Below are 20,561 nucleotides of genomic sequence, written 5' to 3'. Positions count from 1 at the left end.
GGAGATAGTTGACACCCAGAAATTTGAGGTTCTTGGACCTTTCCACTGCTAATTCCTCTGAGGACTGGTTCGTGTTCTCCTGACTTCCTTCTGAAATCCAGAATTATCTCCTTGGTTTTGTTAAAGTTTAGTGCAAGGTTATTGGTATGACACCACTCACCAAACTGATCTATCTCCCTCCTGTACGCTTCCCCATTGCCTTTTGTGGTTCTGCCGACAACCACGGTATCATCGAAAATTTGTCGATAGCATTAGAATTGCGCCTGGCCACAGTCATAGGTGTATTGTGAGGAGAGCAGTGGGCTAAGCCCACATCCTGTGTTGATTATTAGTGAGGAGATGTTCTTTACCATTCCGATGAGGAAGTCAAGGATCCAGTTCAGAGGCCCAGGGTTTGGAGCTTGGTGTTGAAGGCTGAGCTCTAGTCAATGAAGAGTAGCCCTATGCAAGAGTTGCTGTTTTTTTTTTAGGTGACCCAGACCTGTGTGGAGAGCTAGTGATGATGCATTTGCCGTAGACCAATTGTGACAATAGGCAAATTGCAGTGGGTTCAGTCCTTTGCTAAGGTACATGTTAATTCTGGCCATGACCAACCTCTTAAAGCATTTCATTACAGTAGATGTTTGTACTACTGGGTGAGTCATTGAGGCAGCTCACCCTGCTTTCCTTTATCACTCCAAAAAAAAAACACAAAATACTGTTCCATCCCAATGTGCACAGAACAAGCATTTACATCCAGTAGCAAAACTTTCTGCAGGCATCAACTCATCACAGAGGTGTATCAAAATTATTGGAACTGATCCAAACTACAAGACACACAAGAATCAGAAGATTAAAAATACTTGTAATCAAATAGGATTGGATGGGCAAAAAGGTCAGCATTGTTGTTGTGGCCCATTTCTGTACTGTATAACTCTTTGACAATGAATTAAGATCAGTACTTTATTGAAACAAAATATTTTGATCTTTTAGAGTAGATGCTGACATTTTATGTCCACACCTGATCAAATCTAGAATTAGTGGATGGTTTCCCAAAGAATCACTCATTTAAAATAACTGAAAATTCTTGCAACATCTGGAACCTTTGGGTTATTGACCACAGAGAGCACGTCGAATGGATTCACTGCTTAAATGGATTAACTTTTCAACTGTAGCAGAATAAAGAATCATAAGGAATAGACAAAAAGTAGCACTGAAGTAGAGACTAGATCCAATGCAATTTCATTGAATGGCAAAGCAGGTTGAAAGGTTTATATGGCCAACTTCTATTATTCCTCTTATGCTTCTACATGATTTTCTGGCCTCTTGATACATAAGAAATATATTTAATTCCATCACTTAATTCTTCGAATACAGTCATATTTTTGGACAAGGTGAAAAAGGTACTCTCTTGGTCTTTTTTTTGAGACAATTGCCTGCTTCTTGCTTATACCTTGAAAAAGGGCTCAGGCCCAAAACATCGGAAATATGTCCTGTTGGACACTGCGAGACCAGCTGACTTCCTCCAGCATTTATTGTGTATCATTATAAAATGGTATTAAAAATGCACAAAGTGTGAGGATTTATTAACTTTTTTTTCTTCCAATATTCAGTGGAAATTAGTCTACCATCACTTCTGCAGTTTGCTGGAAGAATATTCACTTACCTTTTCCCAGGTAGACCATTCCATATTCACGACCCTGGGGAGTCTTGTACTCCACTGTGAAGCACACCTCTTTTCCAATCAACTTCTTCCTGAGAAACTCTCGAGCTGGCCAGGCCCAAGGCTATATTTTTTTAATAAAACAAAAGACAGTACTGGGTAAGAACTAAGGGAACAAAGGACAATCAATTGTTTTAGAAAAGTCACCTCCACAAGTCAAATCATCTCCACATGCTGAAAAATATTTATTTTAAACATATGGTATCCTAATTACATTTCCACATTTAAATTATAAATAGCTGATAAAAAAGTTCACTTTGTAGCCACAAACCACATTATTCACGTGGCCATATTTTCAGCTCAAGTTTAAAAACAAATAAAAAATAGGATGGATTCAATTTCAGAACCTGAGCAGTCTTGTCTTATGGTCATTGTACACTTACAGGGATTAAACCTGTTGAGACCTGTTCATTTGCATCTCTGTTAACATTCCAGTGATTCCTAGCAAATGCTCAAGGTCCTCTTCAAATCAGCAAGGAGGAAATAATGCACTAGACCAGCATTCTTCCAACTTCCCATTCGACTCCAAAACTCTTAATGCACTTGTCATACATGAAGAAAGCCAAAATGTTATAAATAGCATAATAAAGATTATTAACTAATTATTCCAAACCTTAAAGTCATCATCCAAGACCACTCATCTTGCCAAATGAACAAATACACAGCACACAAAGCTTTAGCAGTAAACATCCAGAAGAACTGCCCCACAAAAGCATTCATCCACTTACCATGTATCATCTTCTCTAATATACAAAGCTACCATCAAGCAAGCAAAAAAAAGGTGCAAATACTCAATTCCATCTTTATTTCCTCAAAGGGATCAACCTATCTCTTCTCAGCACCTTTCCAAATTAACACCCAAAAGTCAGTACAAGGACTACCACTGAAAATCCATGAGGCATGGAGTATGGGTTCCATTGCCTGCCAAACTACCTCAGACACAAAAAGGATTTAAATGGATTACGAATTTATATGATTTTATGTATCAGAATAAGCAATACTTGTAAATGAATTTAGTAATTCATGTTCCATTTTAATAGCTCAGCCAATCCCAAAAATAACAAATTTCTTCAGTTATTAATTTTCTTAAAATTTAACCCTGCACATACCCTTCAAATCAGTAAAAGGAACCCGTGGTTAATTCACACACTGATTCAGATATATTTACATGAGAAATAGTCAAATTTTGTGGACCAATTTTGAAGATAAAATTTAGGGAGTCAACTATTACAAGCCAGGATGGGGTGGTAAATCCACATCCAAGTGGTTGGGAGCTCAGATGGACAGACAGCCAGGGCCTAGGCAAGAGTCCACAATCCAAGATTCAGGAGCTCCAATGGATGGGTGGCCTCGGCGAGAATCCACAGCTGAGGCATCAGGAGCTCCAGTGGGCAGACAGCCAGGGCCAATGCAAGAGTCCGTGGTCGGGATGTCGGCTGTTCCAGTGGGCATGCGGCCAGGGAAAAAAGGTGGGGATGGGGGAGTCAACTTTACACACGATGTATGGAAAATACCAGATTTTGGGGACAAAAATGATTGAGGGGGGAATCCACTTTTACATACTTTCTACGATTCCACACATATATACAGTAGTAATGGAGAACAAGAACTATTCTGGTTAAACAATTGAAACCCTGTTTAAAACCACCATTAATGCCTTACCACCTGTTCCAGGACCAGCTGTGGTTGTCCAGACAAAAATTAAATAGTGCAGAACCATAGCTACAAAGATCAAAATGCATTTCATAACTAGAGTGCCTGATGGCATAATTCTGGGATTCAAAAGGTATTTCAATTGACCATGAAAATAAAATGCTGGAAAAACTTACTTAGTCCATATTCGTCAAATATTTGATAATAAAGGTTCTCTCAGGGGAAATGGAAACTAGGAGGGAACCCTTTAGTGAAAACTGATGTCATTAAACTTCATTTAAGCAAGAACCAACAATTCAGAGTTAACCACAAAAAAAATCCTTCAAAAATCCTACATGAAGATTTAAGAGGTTGAGAAGTTTTATAAATTAGTTGAATTTTCAAATATTGATAGACAAGCAATATAAATGAACTATGTACAGAACAAAATTACTCGATTCAACTAACTTCTCTGGGAAAAGTCAAAACATTCTGATAGAATTATGCAAATTAAAATATAGAAAATATTTATGGCAACTAAATTCTCATGAAGGTATATTATTTCCTCAAAACACCGAATCTCTAGTCAATAAACCCATCAATTAGAAATTCTACAAATATAGAGCAGGACAACATGCATTTGAAAGGAAAAGACAACATTGTTTTATGGTGGGATCCTTCCCCATACTCAAAATTCCTTAAAAAAAACCATTTCAGATGGCAGTTTCTCTGCAGTGCTTTCCATTTAAAACAGAGAAAATGCCGTAAATTTAATCAAGTGCATAAAAAAAACAATTTGGATGCCAACTCTACATGGAAGAGACAGGTTCTGCAATGCAAGCTGCAAATAATGGATATATATTTCTCAAAATATCAAGAACACTCAAAAGCTTTCCAAATAGCAAAAAGACAATGATTCTCACAAATACAGCAAAGCAATTTCACTCCATTTGTTACTTTATCACCACCAACAATTGTACTACTACAAAACCAATCCACATCAGCCTGCAAATCAGATTTCCTCCGATTTAATTTTATCCAGTCTAAAGTACATTTAATATGCCTCATTGGACACAAACTACTCCATCAAGGCCACACAATGAATTAGGGCTGTCTGCTAAACCTCAGGAACAGCCCCACAGATTTGTCATGCATTTTTCCTTTCTGTCAAATAATACTCTTAACAGCAAAATTTTCAAGGATCACATGGTGAAGTAGAAATTGGTAAGCAATGTCAAGTTCTATCAGACCATTTCCACCAATGCCATATTTTTCCATAACAAAACATCATACATGGCAGACTCCAACACAATATCTGGTTAGGTCCTCCCTATACTGTCAGAAGTACATAGTAATACAGTAGTACAGTAATAAAAATCCAGATGCCAGAAATCCGGACCATCCAAGAATCCAAACTTTTTTGAAAAATCTCTCCTGTTTCATGAATGATGTTGGGCAATTCAGCACCAACTCTAAACATTGTCCTTTCTGTGTTACTAAAGTTGGCATAGAAATATCAAAGGTAATTTGAAGCATTTCAAACATGCACAACCAAAAAAAATTCTAGAGTGATCCTAATCTCCTCCAGGTCTCCCCCATCCTGAAGCCATTTCTCAGTCAATTGAGTTGGAGACAGAAAACAGAAACACCCGAGAGCATTGGATACAAAAGGCTAAGGGACAGATAACATACCAGCTGCAATTAAATCAGAAACTGTTGGAAGCATTTTGCATCATTAAAAGAAACAAAGAATGTTTCAGATTAAACACCCTCCTTCAGAACTGAGAAACTGATAAAGCAACTAAAAATGGCAGAGAAGGTGTGGAGAGAATGGTAGCAGAAACAGAACATCTCAAATCATGAGGGACTGGGATTGAGAGGGTGTCACGAGTTGAAGCCAGAGCTATTTGTTTAGGAAAGGCTTCACTGTGAAAGCAAATTTTGGTCAATAAACAGAACGGAAATAGAAGTTACGTCAGATGCAGTTGCCTATATTTGTGATCCAGCTGTCCCTTTAGAGCAGTGGTTTTCAAACTGTCCCCCTAAACTCATTCCACATTAAGCAATCCCTATGCCATTGATGCTCTGTGATTAGTTAGGCTTTGCTTAAGGTGGTATGTAAGTGGGAAGAAAAAGTTTGAAAACCACTGTTTTAATCGTACCTAATTGACTCGTTATGTGCACGGTTTCATAACTCCCAAGAAAATGGACCAATGACAATTCTTCTCAAGCGAAATATTCCAGTAACAATTGGATCTAGAGCAGTGGTTCTCAACCTTCACTTTAAGCAACCCCTTACAAATCACAAGCCCCTTTCACACTTGCAAATGATCCCAGGAATTAACTGCCAATCAGCCTTTAAAGTGCCAAGTGTGAAAGCAAAACCAGCTCAATACCAGCATCAGATGATTTCCTCTCGCACTGGGGACTGATGGCCTCAACCCTTAGTACAATCCCCGGCGTTGCAATCAGACAAGTGAGAAACAGATAATTGCAGTGTGGGATTGAAATGACCCAAGTTTTCGCGTGAGTGCAGGAACGTGAAAGAAGAAAAGATTAAAATGAAGGTATAAACTTTGCAGCAGGAAAGTCGCAGCAGGAGAGAGAGATAGGAAATAAATAGCAATAGTGGACAATTTTTAAACAGTGTGGAAATCCCTCCATAAATGCACTGTTGCTACAGCCAGTCATACAGTCCTTTTCTGGGAGGGGAGATCCACCACTGCTTTTCCCTGCACCCCCCCCATGGTATTTATAAATTGTATGCGATAGTGCTACCAACTTTCTCACGCTTCATAAATTGAGCGCTAAAGTGCAACCAACTTTCCCACCCTGTTTAAAAATTATCTGCTATTGTTATTTATTGCCAGCACTTTCCCACAGGTCGGCACAACAACAGCAGGAGATGAAGAGCTCATTCTGTGCTGTACATAAAGCTTAATTAGGCATAATTAATTTTGTTCAAATATGACATCATAATACATTAATCAGGATTTAGGGCAGGTCCACCATTGCTCGACATGTCATGACATCACCAGTAGAAGGAAGAGCAGTTCTTAACCCCAGGGATGGCCCCTTGCAAGTGTAAAAGCGTTCAGTGTCCCAGTTAGGAGTGGTCGAGTGTGAAAAGTCAAACCTCCATTTCTATCCCGGGACACTGAACGGCCAATTTAGTGGGATGCAAGTGTGAAAGGGGCTACAGAGCATTTCTTGTCCACAAAAGGTCAAGACAAATTTCAGTAGTTAATGCCCTGCACCCTTCAAACAAAATCCTGAAAGGTATCAATACCTCTAACAAGCAGCATTTGCACCTAGTTCCTTCCTCAATGAATTGACAATGGGCAAACATGATGGAAAGATGCATTCCAGAGCACATTTGAGGAACTGCTCCTCACATTAGGCTTTACCAGGTCCATTCTACGCTAAGAATGTGCCTGAAGAAGCAGAAGCGGCCCTGAAAATTGCCGTTCAGATGGCAGCGTTTAAAACGCAACGCTGGCCACTTGAAGGACACAGCTGCACAGGATGCGGTTCCGAGCACACTCCGGCTCCTGCCCAGTGTCAGCTGTGATCAGCAGCCTGACCCTTTAACATCCGCTTTCAGCCAGCTGCATTCAGGTGGCTGGGGGAGCCACTGAGCTGAGCTGATTATCCCTCTCGGAGGAGGGTTACGTAGCTTGCACATTCAGGAGGCCTCAAAACAGCCACATATTGCCTAAACATGCAGTTTTACATGTGGGGCAATTGCCCACCTGAAAGTGTCCATTATGACAGCATTTAAATAAGACAGCATCAAAAAGCACTGGCTAAACTCAAGCAATGTTTGTGGAAGTTTACTATTCCAGCCCGAGGACATCAGGATTTTCAAGTGAGATTAACTATCTTTGGTTGCTTCATTATCATTGTAAATGCATTTTTGATCTTCACAACAACTGGCTCCAAATCCTGGATCATCCTATCCAAAACACTGAGAAATTACCTTCACCCAAGGATTTCAATAAAGTAGCTCACCATTTCACTATCAATCACAAATAGCCCTTATCCTGAAGATTTAATTCAACACAAGAAAAAAAAACTTTCCAAAGGCAAAATAACTGATAGCAGAGGAGGTTTCAAGTATTCACCAGATGAATCACAGCAAAATAGTATTTAAACTTAACTATGTGATCTATCATATGCTGCTTGAAAATATGAACAGCTTTGTACATTATATATTGTGCAAATAAATGTAAACGTCAGCAAAATTTGGACTTTCAAACTTGTTCACAGTTTAATGCCAAATTATATATTGCAAATTCATTAAAAATGATAGTTTCAAAATACACAGGAAAGTCTATGGATGCAGAAATGGTGCCTGGAAACAGATGATCACCAGAAAAGAGAAGGCACACGAGTTTTAACAGAGCATCTTGATACATCCAAGTTCATTTTAATGCATACTTGATCAAGGTCAGCACTTTATTTTAAACCTGCATTCAGGATCTCTCAGTATGCTGGTGCAATACCAAGGTGAATTTCATCAAACTCAAAAGCTTAAATCCCCTTCTGCTTGAACAGAAGTTCCAGTCAAACTCCTGTAAAATTAATTGGTTTCGACATGACAAAGTGCAAACTTGACAGCTTGAAACATTTCTTGCATTCTGTTTCAGTGCTGAATTTCTTCTCCCACATATTGCCCTGATTCTCTCCACTTGCCATTTCATAAAAATCACAGAAACAGCAAAGCAGGCTATTCAGTCCATTATGTGTGACAGCTCCATATCAAAGATATTCTCATGTTCTACACACCTGCCCTTTCTCTGCAATCTGCAAACTTTTTCCCTCACAAAGCATTTATCAAATGTTCCCAAAGGCCACTTGGAACCTGCCACTAATGCATCTGCAGCCAACATTTTCCAGATTCCAATGACATGCTACATTAAAAATTTTTCTTTGGGTGAATATCAATTCTCTTGGTCTATTTTAAAATCATAGGGAAATACCTCCAACTACCTACACAGTCCAACCTCACTCTCTAGCTCATATTTGTATTAAATCTTTCTCCAGCTTTTTCACTAAAGTGAGTGCTCCTGACATTATGAGAATATTTAAATAAGAGAGTGTGGTGGCTCACCACAAGGCAGGCGAACCGGCCCTGCTTGTAAGCCACGTGGCGGGGCAGCCAGCCAAAACAGGTGCCGTCGGGGGTTTCCTTTCCTTCCAGCTTGGGGCTCAGAAACCCGCACTTGGGGACCACGTGACGCCCGGATGACATCAGTGCCTTCCTGCGCGGTTCTCGAACAGGTTCGGGCTGGGAGTATAAGTGCAGCCAGCAGCCTGCAATAAACTAGTCTGCTCACTGAACTCAATCCGTCTGCTTGCGTGTGTTATTGCAGGAATAGTGTAGCTGCCGCTACAAGAGCATCAAAAAGCACAAGTCAATGGCCAAATATAGCAACAGTTGGAGAGACTGAACTAAACTATATTTTTAATGAATTTTCCATATATAATTCAGGTATTTAACATGAAAGTAGTGAACAAATTTTGAAAATCCAAATTTTACCTAAATTTACAATGTTTGTTCTTTTTCCATTGCAGTATTTAGATATGAAAATGATTTGAAACATGGAAATTTCGGGTAAGCAATATTACTCACCATAAATTAATGATCATTAATCTTGCTATTTCCTCTATCCTCTCCTCCACACTTCCACCACCCTCATCCAATCAAGTTTGTGCAACAACTCTGAACTGGCTGTGCCAAAGCTAAAACATGCTAATTCTGTTCTGCTTATTGTTAAGTAACACCCAGAAGTTTAATTGTTGTCCTCAAACATATTGAAAAAATTCACCTCATCAGGAGTTTCTTTGGACTCTGGCTGATTTGGAGCAACACGACGTGCCAAGGCACCAGGACGAATGTTACCGAGGTTAATCTGCCGTTCAGGTGGGGGTCCTCCTCTTGGCTGGCCACGAACAATAATTGCACCACCTGAAAGCACCTGGGAAACAAAACGAATACAAAAATTACCTTTACCATGAAGCTCCCCTTGGGAAAGTGAAGGACAATAGTTTAGCTTCACTGATTAAAGTTAAAATCTCTACAGCAATACATGGGCCAAGGAGAATAAAAATCTGTTTACACCATCAAATAGCTATGTCACAAACCATTAAGTGCCATTTGTTTCATGTTTATTAAGTTGTGGGGAGTGGTTGAAGATGGAAGGAGATGACCCCAATGACCCAATGGTTCTCCACGTAGCACAACTGAATTTTATGTGAGCAAGCTGACTATGTAAGAATATGTAAGAATATGTAATTACTCTTTACAATAGCAAAGAAAGCTTATGTAGAATGTTGAATAACCTAAGAAATAAGAGCCTTCTCTGATTTGACAAGTTTGTGGCTCATTTTCACATCACCTCTACTTTCTTGTTAGACCCATAATACACAAATTCCCTAAATTTCAAATATTTCCATCTTAGCACTGTAAACATGAGGTTTCTCTCAGGGTGGTAATAAAAGTCAAGTTATTGGGAAAAGGGACAAATAGCAAAAAGGATAAGCCAGGAATGATAGGTCATCACGTCACTAACTCCAGCTCCCCAATTCTAATGTTTCATGATGCAACTTTTTAGCTGTGGTTCTAAATTTGTTGTCTGTGCTTAAATAAGCATTTAATAACACCCCATTTTTCCAAGCAAATTATTTTCTTCAGAATGTAAAACAACCTCAAATTTATCCCGATGATCCCAAGTTGGATAAAAATAGTGGGGTGCACAAGAACACATCTTAGTCTAATGACTAAATCTACCTTCAAAACAATTGTTTTTAAGATTATGTTTAAAACTGAAATGGAGTTCAAGATCTAACCAATTACACCCATTGCCAATAGAAATTATACTACCAGTCAAGAAAATGCAAACCTGAATTGGTCTGAAATTTCCAACACTGACAAATTGAATAGGACTTTAACTGAAGTGAGATTTCAGGCAATGTTTACATTCAGAAAATAGAATATTGAGTGCACGTGCAGACTCTGCAGGCACTAGAAGCTTTGGAGTTGTTTTAGTGGGGCCACAGAAGTGTAATCACAGTACAGCAACATTCAAAAAAGTCATATAGAATAGATTCAGTTCAGGCATAACAAAATACCAAATCAAGTACCAAATCAAGCACCCAATATATACATTTCCCTACAGAAACAGAATACATCTTTGATTCAGTTCTCCACAAACTAATCTTTTGAGTCAGAGATGACTAGTTCAAAAGAATTAAAGATCAACAATGTGAAAACAAGAGACATTTGGAAATTTGCATACATTAGAATTTATATACATTGCAAGAAGCAGCACCAATACAAACAAGAGTGCATGTGGGAGGTGGGGATGAAGAAGGTACAGTAATGACATTATCAGAAAAGGTAATCACTTAAAATTTGTCTGATTGGAGATGCTCATCACTGACACTTGTGACACAACGGTTATTCACCACCTACCAAACTGATGTTAAGGTTTTGCCACTATACAGAGAATGGTTACACTAGGTGCTTTCAATCATACCAAATGCTACATTTGTGACCAGTGCTGGAAAGATGGTTATTGATGAGGCAGGTGATAATGGTTGGTCCTCAGACACTGCCAAAGAGTCTCCTGCAATAATCTCACATGCAAGTAATAATTGCAGCCAGTGGAGAGTTTCACCTAAATTCTTACTGGCTTCACAAAAATCCTGCTTAAATATGGTCCAAGGTCTGGTAGTCCTGGAAAAATTCACACCAAATCATTAAATAAAAACACAATGCTGGAGAAACTCAGCAGACCAAACAGTGTATTTTATTTAGTAAAGATACATAACCAAAGTTTTGGGCTTGCACCATTTGTCAAGATAAGCACATTTCCAATTGACTCTTGTTCTCATGTTGTTGATATTTAATTCCTACTTGATGAAGGGCTCAAGCATGAAACATTGGTTGAGTTTTTATCTTTGCTCTATAAAGGACAGTGTTTGACCTGTTGAGTTTTACCAGCACTGTGTGTTTACTTCAACCACAATGTTTGCAGACTTTAGTGTTTTACTACCAAATCATAAAACCTATCCTCAATCCTCATGCAGATCACCTTCATTAGTGTGGCATATAAATCAACTGTTTCACATGTACAACAATAACACCGTATATCATTCACAATAACATGGCAAAGAGAATTTATAACAAGGGGCCACTAATAGAGTTCGTCACTGTGCAAAGTATACATATATTCTTCAAATTCTGTTCTTTCATTTTGCATTTGCTTATAAGTTTTAAAAAGGACTGTAATTCATTTTTTTTTAAAATCACAAGTTTTATAATCATGCCTTACCTGCCCACATAAATATGCTTTACAGAACTGTAATTTGTTTGAATCAATACTGAACAACAAATTACCATCTATCAGCGCAGTATCCTGCACAGACATGTCAGGCATCACAAAAACCCTCATCCCCAAACATTAATCTGAGAATACTGGAAGAGGCCAGTGAGAGTGACAAAGATTATGGGTCAATTAACACATTACAATGAAGAACAAACCCACACCATCTTTCCCAAAATGCAGCCAACATCAAAAGAGCATGCCACAATGGGGAAAAGAGCATCGACAATCTTTTTGAAGTGTGAATATGCCCTCAAAACACCTTCACGTAAATTTTACTTTTACTGTCAAACTGTATTGTTACTACATAGGGACCTCATATGTCATAAACTATGTTCCTCAGACTTCTCTCTGAACTCAACAGCATGCAAAACATTAACTCTTTTGCTCGATATCACCATTCTCTTGCTTTGCATTGTATTGTGCAAGACAAGAAGCGTAATGGTGATGTTAGCTTAGTAGATGAAGCATTTTCAGTGAGATATGACAAGTGTTATCTAAAAGTGAAAGCAACCTACCTTAATTTCAAACATGTTTTTAATCTAAATAATTCAACCTTAGCGATGGAGCATGTGCTGGTTATAATGGATAAGAGACCAAATTAAAAGACACGTGACAGCTAACATTTACATACATCCATTCAAGACAGAAAAAGCAGGAACAGTGGTTCAAGCCAAGTCTATCAAGATAAAAGTTTAAATCGAAGGAAAAGGCTTGCAACTGACAAACTGCAGCAATTCTGAAAATTGGACACAATTCAGAATTCAGAGCAACAAGATTTTTTTTTAATTACTCTTAATATTCATGTGGAGTATCTTGGGATTTTCTTTTTACATCATTTATCTCATGGCTTTTTTTTGTCCCCCAGATTTCTCTCGAGCATATCTAACTTTTCTGATATTCTGAGAGATTTGTTTAATCCCAGATGCCCATACCCAACATGTTCCCCTCCTTATTTTCTGACTGAGACCACAATATCTCTCTTCAACCGCACTCTCCACTTTAAAAGGAACATACTGCCCGTTTCATTCATGATGTCCCTCGTGACATCAAATGTTATCTGCCAGTGCAAAATCCTAAAAGCATTGAAAAGGTTAAAGACCCTTGTAATCAATTAGACAAGATTCTTCTTTCAACCAGTTTTCCATTTGACTTTCTCCATGAGACTCTCCCACCACTCTTCCATAAACAAGTAGATGCAAAATATCACAGATTGCCAGTTCATTGCTAAAATAGTTCCTTAATGGCATGTGAGATGATGTTTCACTGCAGTTCCAAGTCAAAGACCAAGAAAGTGCCAGATTCAACCAGAGTTGAGCTGTCAATGTCCAGCACTACATGGTAATTTTACATGCTGTTAGCCTGTATTCACCCTCCTCCCCCTCCCATTTTTATTCAGGCCCCTGTATGATTTTCAACACTCCATACAGGGCTAGGCCAGAAATGTCAAATGTGTTTTTTTTAAATGGATGCTGCATGACCTACGGAGTTTTCCCGACATTTTTCTGCTTTGCACTCGACTCCAGCATCTACAGATTTTCTTGTTTGCCTCCACATGTTGAGTCAAATCTTTCTTTTAATTGCCATTAGAATCCTGAGCTAAGGTAGAGACCAAACAGCATTAATTCTGTTCCATTCAATATCGAGAATCTTACCAAAAAAATGCACTGACAAATAATGGGAAAAGCTACACGACATTCCAATACATCATGTTATGACCGTGGAGGAAAAGTTATAAAATATTTCAGAAATAGGACCATATTTATTCAGAAGTCAAACACAGTGGATGAAGTAAAAGCACAATACTGCAGAAACTTAGCAGGTCAAACAGTGTACTTTACAGAGCAAAGAAAAAGAGAACTTCTTCAGGATAGGCATATAAAATCAAATATATAAATAATTTTTAAAATCTATCAAACTTTTTGCAAAAAAAACTGATATGTAGATATCCAGAGCGAACATGCCATGCATTAACAAACCGAACAAAATCGCTGCATAACCTGGATATGGACTTCAAGCAATCTATGTGCTTCAATGTTTCCAAAACCCCGTTTAAAAAAAAAGACATCGGAGCACGTGGACAGCAGCACTTGTAGAGCGCAATTCAAGGTCAGCGCCTGCGCAGCGAAATTGAATGCACGGCGCCTTGACATTTGTTTTATCCGTTCGAAAGTTCCGGGGGGAGGGCGGGGGACGCTACAGTGTGATCAGCCGCTCTTGCAAGTTGAGCGAAGCTGCTCAACTGCATGCCTGTCAATGAAGTCTGTAACGGTCTGCCGCCTGGGAAGGAGCGCGTAACTTCTGGGAGACGGTCAGTCCGGAGCATGCTCTCCTGATCGAATTTCCACCCTGATCCTTTCGCTTCCCCAAATTCACAATACCCCCACCCACCCACCCACCCACCCACCTCTCCAAGGCTTACGTGGCTCATTCTGTGAGCACTTTTCCCTTTCGACAAGACGAGTTGAACTCAAAGAGGGTGATTTCCCGTCTGCCTTCCAGCCCCTCCTCGAAGTTTTTGGGCACACTTTATACCCGAGCCACCCTCCTGTCCAGCCTTCACAGATTAAAACAAACTTTGCCAGTGAACGGAGTTTCCTTGTTGGTCTATTTCGGCTGGGGAAGAGGTGGGTGGGAAGAGGTAGGGGGGTGGGGGGGGGAGATTAAGGCTCCTTCTTGCTCACTCTTCACCACCCACTCCCAACCTTTGGCTCTTTGTCAAACTACACCCCCCCCCAAAAAAAAACTCCCCCAAGCCACCGACGCCGCATTCCTTTGATGAGCCGCTCCGCCCCGTGCGACCGCCCCGCCCCTCACCAGCTTGACGATCCCCCGCTGCAGCGGCAGGGCCGGGGCCGCAGACTGGGCTTGAGAAGAAGTCGCCGTCGCCATCGTCCCGAAAGAAGCCCGTGAGTGAACCGGAAAGAGAACCCGCCGCACGCACGGGCGAGAGGCAGCGACTGCTTCCGGGCGAACGACCGCTGGGGGCTGCAGAGGCGAAAAGGGGCGGGACCCGTCAAGGTCACCGCGGCGAGCCTTTCCGGGTCGGGGAGGTGTGGGACACGTCAGCTCAAACTGATAGAGGTGCGGGTGGAGGATGAGTCGTCGGGGCTTGTTTCCTGTACACGTTAGAGAACGTGACAGCACAGAAAGTAGGACCTTCTAGCCGGTGCCGAGCTGTCCACAGACCCCCCCCCCCCTTCCATCCATGAACCTGTCCAAATTCTTCTTAAATATTAAAATTGAGCCCAAGCATGCTGAATCTCTGCAATTTACTCTGCTCGGAGCTTGGTGCAGGGTTGAAGCCCTGCTTGGACAAGATGAAGGGGATGATTGGAGGACCAGAAATGACCACCCGTCACTGCACATCAACAACTGTGTAGTGGAGAGAGTGGAGTACCTTGGAGTCCACTTATAAACTAATGACAGATCGTGGACACACAACATCTCCTTGCTTCTCAGGAAGATGCAACAGCGACTGCACTTCCTGAGAAGACTGAAGCGGGGAAGGCTACCAGCCACCACCATGTCAACCTTCTACAGGAGCTCTATTGAGAGCATCCTGGCCGGCTGCATTACAGAGTGGTACAGTTGCTGCAGACTTGGATAGGAGCTCAATCCACAGGATCTTGAGTTATCTCTCCCCTCTTCCCCCCCCCCCCCCATTGATATTGATGTGATCTAAGAGGATTGTTGTGATCTCTCCCCTCTCCCCCCCCCCCCCCATTGATATTGATGTGATCTAAGAGGATTGTTGTCTGAAGAGTGCGCAAAATGAAACCACTCCACACATGGGATCTTTCAGTTACTTCTGTCTGGAAAGTGATAGAGGAGCATTAGAGCCAGCACCACCAGGCTGAAAAATTTCTTCCTGTGGGCAGTGAGAACGCTGAATGGCCAAAGGAACTGCTCACACTAACTATACGAGATTCGCATATTCACTTAACAATATTTATTTATTTATTTTGATATATGTATATTTGTTGTTTGTATGTGTGTTATGTCTGTGTTTTGCACTGAGTACCAGAGAATGCTGTTTTATCGGGTTGTACTTGTGCAATCAGATGATAATAAACTTGAACTTGCTTCTTGTGATCCAGTGCAAAGATGTAGGCTGATGTCCAAATGCAATAATTTTTAAGCAGCCCCCTCTCCTATCTGAGTTTATTGTCATCTGATTGTAGAACCAAATAAAACAGTGTTTCTCTGGATCACACTACACACTCAAAATATGCAACACATATACAGGATATACCCAAAATATAAAATAATAAGGGTAATTATTTCAAAATAATTTACTAATTTAATTTAAAAGAGAGCCAAGATTACTGGATACTGTTCATCTATCTCAGAGCCTGTGGGAAGAAGTTATTTCCTAGCCTGACAGTCCTGATTTTGATGTTCCTGTGCTTCCTTTCTGATGGTGGAAGGTCAAAGATCCTGTGTGATAGATAGTCTGGATAATCCTTTGAGCCCTATTTAAGCAACGCTCCCAGTAAACGTTGCCAATAGAGGAAAGGGAAACTCCAGTAATCTTATTGGCAATTTTGATGATCCTCTGTCAACATCAGACTCGTCTACTGCACTACATTGACAACAACTCCAAAACACAGAAATTCCGTCATCCGGCCAGGATAAGAACTAGTATTCAAGCAATTTGGTGAGAAGGTGAAGCTGTTGTGACAAGTGGTGCATTCTTTAGGACTGATTTTTAGTGGGTATGATTTACCACTGAGCAAACAAGACAGAAAGAAAAAATGGCATACAAAATAATAGAAATCTCTGCAGAATTTATTATCTAACATAATTTAAATAATTCCATGTTCAAGCTATCACAACAATAAAATGATTCACCTATCCTTTGATGAAGGCCTCAGGCCTGAAACATTAGTTATGTATGTATCTTTGCTCTATAAAATATACAGTTTGACCTGCTGAGTTTCTCCAGCATTGTGTTTTTACTTTAACAAAATGATTCATGCTGTTAAGTATAAGTTCTAAATTTCTGTGATGAGATTAAGGGATAATTAATGTGCAAATATAACTCACTTCTATAAACAACAGAGGGGCAGGGAGTTGTTTTTTTTCAAAGGAAATAGTTCAGTGATCTGAATTAATCAGATTTGTAATTCATCACACAGCTCTTTGCCTGAATTTTCTGGATCATTGTGAAATTAATCAGGGAATTCATCATGATTGTGCCAGTATTTATACAGCAAGATTTGAGTAGTTTGATGATTCATACCCTGGAGCTCTTTCAGTTTGAATTGATCCAGATTGATGGAGGGTGAAAGGTATAATGCCAGATTGGAGTCTGTTGCATCTGTCAAATTGTGTGGTAACATTAGCATAACTAAAAGTTTCAGAAGAAAGAGGCAGGAATGGGCAATAAAACAAGGACATAAACTGAGAGGTTTTAGTATTGGAGCAGAATCATTGGACTGAGCCCCAGATCTTCAAGTCTCAATCATATCATCCAAATGCATCTCTTCCCATGAATTGGCCTCAACCAACCATGAAGTTGTGGTGATATTTTATGTCACAGTGGAAAGAAATCATTATTTAGGATTACAGTAAAAGTCCTAAAATCCAGACTGCTCAGGGATTGGGATGGTCCAGATTTTCATGCTGTACTTTTAAAATTCAAATTTAAGGAGGAATAAAGAAAAGACAAACAGGTAAATTTTGATTGTTTATTCATTAGTAAATCCAACATGTTTCATTTATCAAAATGAGCAATTTTAAAGAAAAATAAAGTCAGCACTTGACAAAAATGTAAACAAAATATTTTCACGGCAAAAAAGCATGTAATGCTTGAAATTATGTTTAAAAAGAACTTTGTAAAAGAAACATACAGTATATAAATAAATTTCTTTGTGATAAGATTACGTGTATTAAGCATGATCGTTTGTTGCCACTGTGCATGTGGCCCCTACGCTTGCACCTTCACAAAAGTCCACTAAATTTAAAAAGTTTGAGAGGCCAGATTCTTGGATGGTCTAAATTTCTCGCATCTGAATTTTTGGACTTTTACTCTATATTGCAAATGTTGGGATTTTTATTTATATTTATTGTCTCCACTGTTTATTCTGTTTCTTTGAATCTATTTTTCTACATGAATGTAACTCACATTAAAAATTGAAAAGAATCAAAACTTGTGTGTTGGTGTAACTAATATGCATGTATAATAATTAAATGAGTTGAAACATTAATATTCCTCAAAAAAACTTATGGGATGTATGATTTGCACCCTTTTTGGACCAAGATTGTAAACTTTGTTTTATATTTACCCCAAGTGTATTCTAATGCGATTCTGTTGAAATTGTTGGGTGACTTTTCCTTGTCTGATTTACACCAGAAGGGAGGTATAAAATGTTCTTGAGTCAAGCTTCCCCAGCTGCAGAAGATATATCGGACCAACATGTCATCATTTTGATATGCCTTTTGGCAAGATTGAAGATGGCAAATGGATACCATAATACACATATATTCCTGCACGAGAGTACAAAGAAATAACAATTAAGAACTTTGATTGAGTCAGCTATTATTTCACCATCACAAGGAAGTTGCACATTTCTAATACGGTACAGGTACAGGTACTCACCGACTTATATTGCACTTCATGTATGCTTAAAGTGGACTTAAAATACAACAGAAAATCACAAAAATAGGTTATATCTCAAAAAAACAGTACGTGACAAGAAATTTTAAGGTGATTTTCATGATCAGCAGCCCAAAATCCATATAATACACCCAAAAGTGTTCAGGAATCAAAATCTTTGACGTCCCTTTTGAAATTCTCTCAAACATTTGGCTGGCATTTTCTCTGAGACCAAGATGAACAGCAATAAGCTGAAATCTTCACAGAGAAGTCTTGAAGACAAAACAGTCTACCTATGGGATCATTAATTAATGTCCTGATTATCAGATGAGTGCTGCAGTGGGTGAGTCTACAATGCTCAAATACAGTTGTGGAATTGGGAACTTGGGGTGGGGTAGGAAGGATCCAGTGGTCGCGCTCCAGCACGGCACCAATGACATGGGTAAGATTACGGAAGAGTTAAATCACTAGGAGCTAAATTGAAAATCAGAATCAAAGATAATAATCTCTGGAACATTATATAAGTCTAGATCAATTTGCCCACCTTACAGTCTGGGACAAATTATTATTACAATGAGGCCCAATGTAGGTTTGAGGAACAGTACCTCATCTTCCATCTGGGAATATTATAGCACTTTGGACTCACTATCAAATTCTGCAACTTCAGATAATTTGATTCCTGCCTTCGTTTATCAATCTGTGATATTGGCTTAGCTTTTCTCCTCTTTCTCTTATTTTCCTCTGGAAGTGATGGACGTGCCCATCCTGACCTGCTGAGTATCTCCTCCTGCTCTGCATTTTTCAGCTCCTACAGTCTTTTATGTGTTCTCACTCTCTAACTGCTCTCAATCACTCTTTGGCAACTTCTCTTCATTGTCACCCCAGTTTAAAACTATCATACACATAGATTTTCCTACATCCTCGCTGCTTCTTTTGTTTGTTTCTCAGTTCTGACAAATGTTAAGTATATTTCTCTTCCAATAGATGCAGCCTGACCTAAATATTTCCAGCATTTTCCATTTTTAATGCTAGACTAGGGATTATATAATTAAAAAAAGGTTAGTTAATAATCTTGCCATGTATGTCCATCAGAGGAAAGTGATCATAAGTTGAACTCTTCATTAAGGTGGAAAATGTACTAGTTCAATCCAAATCTAGGGAACTAAATCTAAAGAAATGAGTCAATTGGTTTATAGACTGGGTTGCTACTTTAACTGGAATAACAGAATATTGGCAATGGCTAGCATTTAAGGAATGAATGTAGCAACAAGTATACCTCTCTCCTGGTGTAAATATATACAAGGAAAAGTCACCCAACTAACTAAAGGAGTTAAGGATAGTATTAAACACAAATAGGAGTCATAAAATACTTCCAGACAAAGTAACAAACTTAAGGATTGAATGTTTTAAATGAGCTTAAGAATTCCTCAGACCTCCACTAAACAGTAAAGATTCACCACCCTTTCAGTGCAGATAATTGTCCTTGTTTCAGTCCTATGCAATCTCTCCCTTATACTATAATCTCTGCTTCTAGACCCTACAACCAGGAGAAACAACTGCATGCTGACTGTAAAGACCTATAGAATGTTGAAAGTTTCCCATGAGATGTCTCATTCTATCAAATACAGGCAAAGTCCACTCAATCTCTCCTCGAGCAAATCTGCAATTCCTGGACTAGGCACATGAATGGCAAAAACTTAGCAGGGTAGTATAATGTGAATAAATGCTTTCACTTCCACAAGAAAACAAGAAGGAGGTGCGTTATTTAAATAGTGTTTGATTGGGAAGAGTTGAAGCACATTTAGTGATTTGTATGCCAACTAAATGCAAACATACAGATGCAGTAAGTCTTCAGAAAAGTAATGGTGTGTTGGCCTTCATAGTCAGAATATTTGATCATGGAAATAAGGATTTCTTGTTACAATTATGCAGCATTTTGGGGAAGCCCGAACAACTGAGTGAAGTCTGCATATATGAAAGAATGTACTTTCGTATAAAGAGTGCTGGGAAGGTTCGCCAGACTGTGATAGAGTCTGTCATATTCTCATGATAACAGGATAAAACATTATGAGGAGAATATTTTTACTCAAAGTGGTGAACCTATAGAACTCTCTATCACAGAGACATGTAGAGACTAAGAACATTTTTTTTAAATGATACCTTTATTTAGGCATTAAGATATAATGGGAGAGTGTGAGAATGTGGTATTAAGATAGATGATCAGCCATGATCAAAC

At 39.2% G+C, this 20,561-nt stretch overlaps 1 protein-coding gene across 1 annotated transcript in view; it reads right to left on the bottom strand.

Annotated features, from left to right (window-relative positions):
* The window catches only part of snd1 (staphylococcal nuclease and tudor domain containing 1), a 767,382-nt gene extending 752,720 nt beyond the window's left edge, over nt 1–14,662 (bottom strand). The window contains exons 1-3 of the mRNA XM_069908835.1: nt 14,542–14,662; nt 9,166–9,315; nt 1,646–1,766 (exon numbers count right to left, since the gene is read on the bottom strand). Coding sequence (XP_069764936.1) covers nt 1,646–1,766; nt 9,166–9,315; nt 14,542–14,616 — 346 coding nt within the window. The 5' untranslated portion in view covers nt 14,617–14,662. The remainder of the gene's footprint in view (nt 1–1,645; nt 1,767–9,165; nt 9,316–14,541) is intronic.
* Between the last annotated feature and the right edge of the window lie 5,899 nt (nt 14,663–20,561).

This window comes from Narcine bancroftii, chromosome 13, assembly GCF_036971445.1.
Source record: "Narcine bancroftii isolate sNarBan1 chromosome 13, sNarBan1.hap1, whole genome shotgun sequence".
In the NCBI taxonomy this organism is placed as follows: Eukaryota; Metazoa; Chordata; class Chondrichthyes; order Torpediniformes; family Narcinidae; genus Narcine; species Narcine bancroftii.
The sequence above is the reverse complement of the archived record's forward strand: the minus strand, read 5'-3'. Positions and strand labels throughout refer to the sequence as shown.